Source organism: Rutidosis leptorrhynchoides, chromosome 2 (genome assembly GCF_046630445.1).
Source record: "Rutidosis leptorrhynchoides isolate AG116_Rl617_1_P2 chromosome 2, CSIRO_AGI_Rlap_v1, whole genome shotgun sequence".
In the NCBI taxonomy this organism is placed as follows: Eukaryota; Viridiplantae; Streptophyta; class Magnoliopsida; order Asterales; family Asteraceae; genus Rutidosis; species Rutidosis leptorrhynchoides.
Window position 1 is genome coordinate 567,245,647 of NC_092334.1, and position 9,517 is coordinate 567,255,163.

Genomic DNA, 9,517 nt, shown 5'->3' on the forward strand with positions numbered 1-9,517 from the left:
TGCCAACTCAAATCGAGTTCAATGACACAAATGAGGATGGATCTCATTTGAAACCAAGTAAGGATAACTTAGCGTCTTCGATCGATCTCAAACTTATAAAGGATCATCCTATAGGTCAAGTCATTGGACACATCAACACTAGAACCACTAGATCACAAGCATTCAACCTAATTGCCAACTATGCTTTTATCTCACAAATAGAACCCAAAAATGTTAAGGAAGCCCTATTAGATGAAAGTTGGGTAGAAGCTATGCAAGAGGAATTAAATCAATTCTAAACGAGCGATTTATGGGATTTGGTTCCTTTACCTACTAAAAGCAATATCATAGGTACAAAATGGGTGTATAGAAACAAACTAGATGAAAATGGCAACGTAGTTAGAAACAAGGCTAGACTAGTTGCACAAGGATATAGCCAACAAGAGGGAATTGATTATGATGAAACATTTGCTCCCGTCACTAGGCTAGAATCAATAAGAATACTTCTTGCATATGCATGTGCCAACAACTTCAAACTCTATCAAATGGATGTCAAAAGTGCCTTTTTAAATGTTGTCATTAATGAAGAAGTTTATGTGTCATAACCTCTGGGGTTTGAAGACTTCGAAAAACTTTATCATGTTTTTAAACTTTAAAAGGCTCTCTATGGGCTTAAACAAGCCCCTAGAGCATGATATGAAAGACTTAGAACCTTCTTGATAAATAATGGGTATGAAATGGGAAAAATTGATAATACACTCTTTATCAAAAGGCATGAAAAAGATTTAGTTATAGTTCAAATATATGTTGATGATATTGTATTTGGTTCTACTAACGAATCTCTTAGCAATGAGTTTTCTAAGTTAATGCATGATGAGTTTGAAATGAGTATGATGGGTAAACTCAAGTTCTTTCTCGGACTACAAATCAAGCAACTAGAAGATGGAACGTTCATCAATCAACAAAAATACATTCATGAAATGATCAAAAAATTCTGAATGGAGAACTCAAAACCAATGGCAACTCCGATGGCAACAAATGTAAAACTCACCTTAGAAGGGGAAGGAGAACCGTTCGATAGTACAAAATATAGGGGAATGATTGGATCCCTTCTATACTTAACGGCAAGTCGGCCCGATATCATGTTTAGTGTGTGCTTATGTGCAAGATTTCAAGAGAAACCAAAGACATCACACGTTGAGGCCGTCAAAAGAATTTTTAGATACCTAAAAGGGATGATGCACCTTGGGTTATGGTATCCAAAGTTCACCGGAGTTGATATTATGTGCTTTGCGGATTTCGACCACAGAGGATCTAGGATTGATAGAAAAAGCACAAGTGGAGTATGCGCATTCGTGGGTCTTTGCCTAACTTCATGGTTCTCGAAGAAGCAAACGTTCGTTGCATTATCCACCACCGAATCCGAATATGTAGCTATGGGAAGAGCGTGCGCACAAGTGCTATGGATGAAGCAAACCTTCCTTGATTATGGTATCATCTCATCTGAAATACCCATATGTTGTGATAATAAAAGTGCTATAGACCTATAGAAAAATCAAATATTACACTCTAGGACTAAACACATAGACATTAGGCACCATTTCCTTCGTGACCACATCCAAAATGGTAATATTGTGATAGATAAGGTAGAATCTGCTGAAAACATAGCTGACATATTCACTAAGCCCCTTAAAAAGGAAACCTTTAACTTTCTTAGGAATGGGTTAGGAATGATGGAACATACTTCGTAAAATTTTATCTTGATCACGCACGGTCGAACCACGGTCGACCGTGATGAAAGCCGCCTGATGTCTGACGAATTTCTTTGTCTTTTGTGCAACTCCTTTAATACCCAAACAACTTTTTCACCAACCATATCTCTTCCTTAAACCCTAACCATTGAATTTCTGGTTTTACTTTTGTCCTACCTTCAAGTATTCTTCAAAAAGTAGTCCATACTCTTTCAAATCTATTCAAGGTAAACACCTAAAACTTACTTCAAATTTTACTAAATTGATTATATTATTTCCAAAATCATAGGAACACTTATTTCTTGCATGAATTACTTAAATATATGAGTAAAGATTTTTCTTATCAAATGAGTCATAATGGTGATTTCTTGCATAAAAACTCATATATATTTTAAATCATTAAACTCACTCATGCACACACACATATGTTTGAACAAATCATTATGATACTTGTGAATCTCATGACTAGTATCTATTCCTGTTAAACATAATGAAAAATGATGAAACTTGTCTAAATTTTCAAAAGAAAAATAGTACAATTCAATTTCAAAGTCATAGTTTTCAAAATGGGTCTAGACAAGGACTAATCTACATATGTTTAGCATATAGTTTTTCAAACCTATGAACTTGATTACTTTGCTAAAATTGTTGTTTTTCTAGGAAATGACCAACACGAGAAATCAACGTATTACGAACAATAGACAAAAAATGGAGACTAGAACACTTCATGAGGAGCGTGTTGTTCATCATACCGAGTTTCTCGAACTAACTCAACTTTTTACCCATATCAATTGTTTCTCATTTCTTGAGCTTGATGAAACCATTTATCCAACTCTCATTAGGGAATTCTATGCTAATCTTGAGGTTTCCAACCCCGATCAAGTGGCATTTCGACTTTTTAATACACCTTACACTTGGTCCCTTGAACAATTCAGAACCGTTACGGAAATTCCTTCGAATGGGCGTTCCTTCTATACTCCTTCAACCGATCTAAGATCACTTAATCCTATGTTTCCGTTGCAACCCATCTTAGATCTCATCACCACTCTGGGAGTACAACGAAACCTTAACCAACGGCTTCGCATTCAAGATAACGACATCCGCCATGATCTTCAATTTATTCTTAATGTCGTTCGGAACAATGTCTATTGTCGGGAACCTACCGCTACTCACATATCTGGAACCGAAGTCGTTGTCATGTGGTAACTTCTCACTCATGAACCCATAAATATTGCTTATCTCACTACTCAAAGAATGGGTTACCTTCGAGAACTAGGAACTCGTCCACTTCCATATTCAAATCATCTTAATCGGCTTTTCCGATTTGTTAATGCCATCAACGCTTATCATATCCCTCAACCCGTGTCAACAATTTCTATTACTTATTGGGAGGCTCATCAAGTGATCATTCTCTCATCTGATAATGAAAGCTCGACAATCTCTGATGCATTTAGCACCAATGGGATTTATCCTTAAAAGAACTTAATGTTGGTTAGGAACAATTATAAGGGCGGGTAGATACAACACTTGTCCTAGGATTGACGCTTGTTATGAATTAATTATTGTAATGCACTTGCTATGCTTATCATGTTTGTTACTCTTTATGTCTACTATTGGTTCGAGGGGGAGCCATTTTATTTATTTGCAGGAACATCTGATAAGTGTGTACAATTTAAGGGGGAGCATTACTCTGGGGCGCGCTTAGTTCCATGTGGAACTAACCTTTTTGCTTCGACAAAAGGGGGAGAAAGTGTATGGTAAGTAATGTTAACACTTATGTCGACCTACATAGTTAACACTTACTCATATGTTTGTCATCATCAAAAAAGGGGAGAATGTTGGTTAAGATTCAAAGCATAATATTCAAAAGTTAATCACTTTGTTTTGATGATGACACGCAAGAACTAAGTAGTTAAATCATATGTAGGACGGCATGAGTTCATGAGCCTAAACTATCTCTAGCAAAAGACCAATACTTAAAAAATCATCTAGAGAAAAATGCTACACGGCTGCACCACGGTCGACAGTGACATCAACCATATGTGTCCTGCACCAACTATTTCAAGCTTTTCTAAAACTGCAAACCCACGGCTGACTTCACGGACGACCGCAGCCCGACCGCAGTTTTTTCTGTTACCAATCTTGACCAAATAAAGTTTGACTAGTTCCCGGCATCTATAATTTACAAAACCTTTTTAAACATGCTTATAATAGTTGCCCTCTTTGATCTAAAAAGAGTTTTGAACCAAAAGATGTTAATTTTCACTAATCACACCTAATGACATCTTAATGACACTTTAAGCTTGATTTAGGCTAAAACACTCAAGTGTTATATCTCCTGACCCCAATACATAGTATCATTTAAACATACTAATAATGGTCATTAAAGTCCCAATTAAAGAGTTGCTCTCCCATTAGCTCTATGTATCATTATTTGTATAAGAATGTAATTAGTTCATGTCTAGTCAAGATGAAACAAGAATCATTGTGTTCAAACTATATTCAAACTAGTTCATTTAAGTTGTAACAATGTTCTAAAGGGCAAGATACTCCCATAAGCTAAATGACAAGTAATTAAGAAAGGTTGATGAAGTTTTTGGAAGATAATGGTTTGTCAAGAGACAAAAATATGCAATTACCTCTTTTGGTAATCAATGACAAATGGTTAAAGATTGAAGACTTTCTTCATTAGAGGACATGTCAACTTCCAAGCTTATGTCCAAAACATAAAGGGTAATAAGGATAATTTCAGAAGTAATTGGCCTCTAGTTGCAGCTATTCAACAAGGGAAAATGACCATTTTCAAAGGACAAAAATGGCCATATGAATCAGATGTCAGAGGTACAGGGTCGAATCACGGTCGACCGTGTAGTGAGCCGTATGACTTCCAGGCAAATTTCTCTTTCCTATAAAAGCCAATCCTTGAAGCATTTGAAGACTCACCTCTTGCACTCATATTCTCTCATACTTACTGATATCATTCTTATAATTAAATTGTAATCTTGTGGAGTGATTCAAGCAAGAGTACTTGTAGGCTTAAAGTTGTAAGTTTTACTTGTAAGCTATCTTCTTAAAGGGATCTAGAGGATAGTTGTGTTTTCACTAGGATAGTTCATTAGTATCTTGTGATAAGAGCTATAGGTGATTGTGAAGTCTTCAAAGGGACGTAAGAGTTCACATGTTGCGGCTTATCGAAGTATTAGTGTTGTATCTAGACACTCCATCGAGTTTGGAGTATCATAGTGAAAAAAAAAAATCTCAATTCGTAGAATTGAGGAGTGGATAAAGGAAGATTAGTTAACATCTTCCCGAACCACTATAAATCGTTATGTTTGTTCTCTCTTCCCTTATCTTTTTATTACAATTTTATATATATTTACATTGTTAATATTATTAGAGAACAAACATTTCAAATCACGCTATATCAAGTTCAAGTTCAACAAAACGTTATGAAAATTTTGAAAAATCGACTAAGTAACTATTCACACCCCTCTAGTTACTTACAAGGTACATTCACTGTTAATAAACTATTAACTTCTGTCTTGTTTGATACTGGTGCCGATAGGAGTTATATGTGTAGACATTTTTTTCTCTAAGTTGGATTGGTCATTACTCCATTGAACGAGAATTATCTTGTTGAGGTAGCTAATGGACAATTTGAGAAGGCTGATCAAATTTTCCGCGGCAGTATAATTAACTTAGCTGGTGAGGATTTTAAGATTGATTTGATTCTCATTAAGTTGGGAAGCTTTGACGTGATAGTCGGTATGGACTGGCTGTCAAAAGTGAAAGCAGAAGTTGTCTGTGGAGAGAAGATTATCCGTATACCTCACGAGGATGGTGAGCCATTAATAGTTTACGGAGAGAGAATTAGCCCAAAGCTAAACCTTATTAGTTGCATGAAGGCACAAAAGGTCATGAGAAAAGGGCGTTTTGCTATTTTGGCACATGTGAAGAAATTGGAAGCTGAGGAGAAAAGCGTGAAGGATGTGCCGATTGTAGGCGAATTTCCCGAAGTTTTTCCAGAAGAGTTGCCAGGATTACCCCCGCCGTGATCAGTGGAGTTTCAGATCGATCTAGTTCCAGGAGCTGCACCTGTAGCTCGCGCACCTTATCGACTCGTACCTTTCAAACTGCTAGAGTTGCAGAGTCAACTACAGGAATTTCTAGACCATGGATTAATTCAGCCAAGTTCTTCGCCTTGGGGCGCTCCCGTTTTGTTCGTGAAGAAGAAGGATGGATCCTTCCGCATGTGTATCGATTATCGAGAACTGAACAAGCTGACGATCAAGAACCGATATCCCCTTCCCAGGATTGATGATCTATTCGATCAGCTGCAAGGATCCAGCATTTATTCTAAGATCGATTTGCGGTCAGGTTATCACCAGTTGAGGGTGAAGGAGGGCGATGTCCCCAAGACTGCGTTCCGAACCCGTTATGGTCATTATGAGTTTCTTGTGATGCCATTTGGTTTGACCAACACACATGCCATGTTTATGGATCTTATGAACCGCGTGTGCAAGCCGTACCTAGACAAATTCGTTATCGTCTTCATAAATAATATCCTAATCTATTCCAAAAGCGAAGAAGAACATGAGCAACATCTTCGACTCGTGCTTGAACTCTTGAGACAAGAGCAACTCTATGCCAAATTCTCCAAGTGTGAATTTTGGTTGAAGGAGGGTCAATTTCTTGGTCATATTGTAAGCGATCAGGGTATCAAAGTTGATCCCTCGAAGATCGAAGCCATCAGCAAGTGGGAAACCCCCACTACTCCTACTCATATCCGCCAATTTTTAGGCCTCGCCGGTTACTATCGTAGGTTCATCGAAGGTTTCTCTTTGATTGCGCGTCCTTTGACCGCATTAACTTCCAAAGGGAAGAAGTTCGTTTGGGTGGCTGAACAAGAGTCAGCATTCCAAGCCCTGAAGCAGAAGTTAACCACCGCACCTATCTTATCCCTTCCCGAAAGCAGTGATGACTTCGTTGTATATTGTGACGCCTCGAAACATGGTTTTGGGTGTGTACTGATGCAATGAAAGAAGGTTATTGCTTACGCCTAGCGAAAATTGAAGATTCACCAGCAAAACTACACGACTCTCGATCTCGAACTTGGAGCCGTCGTATTTGCACTCAAACTGTGGAGACACTATCTTTACGGAACCAAGAGTACTATCTTCACCGACCACAAAAGCCTCCAACACATTTTTGATCAGAAGCAGCTGAATATGAGCCAACGGCGGTGGATCGAGACGTTGAACGACTACGATTGTGAACTACGTTACCATCCTGGCAAGGCAAATGTAGTAGCTGATGCCTTAAGCTGAAAGGAGAGAATGGTACCTCTTCGTGCCCGCGCCTTGAACATCACCATCCACACGAATCTCAATAGCCAAATTCGCGTAGCCCAAGATGAGGCTCTCAAGGATGAGAATATTTCTCAAGAACATTTGAACATTCTCGTCTCCCGATTCGAGGTTAAGGAGACTGGACTACGATATTTTGCCAGAAGAATTTGGGTGCCTAGTTATGGGGATTTACGAAGTCTTATTCTAGACGAAGCCCATAAGTCAAGGTATTCGATTCATCCAGGAGCCGGTAAAATGTACCATGACTTGAAGGAGTAATATTGGTGGCTAAACCTTAAGAAGGATGTTGCTATTTACGTTGGAAAGTGTTTAACTTGTTCCAAGGTAAAAGCAGAACATCAGAAGCCATCCGAGTTACCTCAACAACCCGAGATCCCGCAATGGAAGTGGGAAAGTATCACGATGGACTTCTTCATGAAGCTACCGAAAACGGTAGGTGGTTATGATATCATCTGGGTTATTATTGACTGTCTCACTAAATTCTCTCACTTTCTAGCCATGAAGGAAACCAATACAATGGAGAGACTGGTGCAGCTGTACATAAAGGAAATTGTATCCCGTCATGGCGTACCCTTATTGATTATTTTTGACCGAGAAGCCCATTTCACTTCTAGGTTTTGGCGTTCCTTGCAAGAAGCTTTGGGAACACGTTTAGACATGAGTACCGCATATCACTCACAAACCGACGGACAAAGCGAACGTACGATCCAAACCTTGGAGGACATGTTACGTGCTTGTGTTATTGATTTCGGAAAGGCTTGAGAGAAGCATTTGCCTCTAGCCGAATTCTCTTACAACAATAGCTATCACGCTGGTATTAAAGCTACACAATTCGAAGCATTATACGGACGTAAATTTCGTTCTCCTGTTTGTTGGGCCGTGGTAGGTGATAAGTAGATCACTGGGCCCGAACTCATCCATGAAACAACCGAGAAGATCGTTCAAATCCAGGAAAAGCTCAAGACGGCCCGTAACCGTCAAAAGAGCTATGCCGACATTAGACATAAAGATCTCAAATTCCAAGTGGGTGACCACGTAATATTGAAAGTCGCACCTTGGAAAGGTGTAATCCGTTTCAGAAAGCATGAAAAGCTAAATCCGCGATATATTGGTCCATTTGAAATCTTGGAGCGTGTTGGACCCGTTGTTTACTGTTTGGATCTTCCGACACAATTGAGCTCAGTTCATCCCACTTTCCACGTATCGAATCTAAAAAAGTGTCTTGCTGAACCAGAACTTGTCATACCTCTTGATGAGCTTACGATTGATGACAAACTCCACTTCATGGAAGAACCTGTTGAAATTATGGACCGTGAGGTCAAGACCTTGAAACGCAACAAGATTCCAATTGTCCGAGTACGTTGGAATGCTAAACGAGGACCTGAGTTCACTTGGAAATGAGAGGATCATATGATGCAGAAATATCCTCACCTTTTCCCGACTCTACCGTCTAGCTCCGCTTAAAATTTCGGGACAAAATTTACTTTAACATGTGGGTAATGTAACGACCCGACCTTTTCGACTTGTACTTATACTTATTATTTTCACCAAACTTCATATTTGTGCGTATTGTGTTAGATTATATTCTGGGATCATTATTCATGTTAATTACTTTCGTTAATACCTTACAGCGTGTTATTAAGTGCTTAATCACTTAACTTGATCCTCGAATACTTTTATGACCGTTAGTGTCACTTGACGTTTAGAACGAGCTATGTACTTTGTATACGTTAAACTTTAGTCGTAATTGGAATATTATGACTACGTAAAACTAACTGTTATTTTCTAATGACAATTACTTGGCTTATTGGTTGCTTAATTACGCTTATTAATTTACTAATGCACACTAGTTAGTCTTAATGGACTTTTTACCTTAATGGACTTAGGCCCACCCTACTCTAGTTAATGGACCATTAAATTAGCCCAACTTTAATGAGTTTATGATCCATTAAGATGTACGATAAAAACCCATTAAGATGAGCCAACATACTAGCATTTTTGTTAACCATTACTACACATGTTGCATGGAATCCCAACAACAAGCACCACCTTTAGATCACCACCATGCAAAAAGCAAAGTTTGTCTCCCCCTTGTCCCCCAGGCCGTCGGCCAAACACACACCACCACCACTATAAATAGAAGCCTTATTCTTTCATTTCACACTTGATCTCATTCTCATTTTACACACACTTGCTCTCTAAATTTCTCTCTAGTCTTTCTCACACTAAAATTGTAAGTTCTTAAAATTTTCTTCTTCTTCTTCTTCTTCTTCTTCTTCTTCTTCTTCTTCTTCTTCTTCTTCTTCTTCTTCTTCTTCTTCTTCTTCTTCTTCTTCTTCTTCTTCTTCTTCTTCTTCTTCTTCTTCTTCTTCTTCTCTTCTTAATCACGACATCATCATCATCATAAGATCAAGCTTT

The 9,517-nt window shown here is 38.4% G+C and overlaps 1 protein-coding gene across 1 annotated transcript; it reads left to right on the plus strand.

Moving 5' to 3' along the window:
* Nucleotides 1-977: 977 nt before the first annotated feature.
* Nucleotides 978-1,529, plus strand: LOC139889774 (secreted RxLR effector protein 161-like). Its single transcript, XM_071872707.1, has one exon. The coding sequence runs from the start codon at nt 978-980 to the stop codon at nt 1,527-1,529; it is 552 nt and encodes a 183-aa protein (XP_071728808.1).
* Nucleotides 1,530-9,517: the final 7,988 nt, after the last annotated feature.

What these genes read in the sequence shown, in the direction of transcription:
- LOC139889774 (XM_071872707.1), top strand. Translation starts at nt 978, where the DNA reads ATGGAGAACTCAAAACCAATGGCAACTCCGATGGCAACAAATGTAAAA.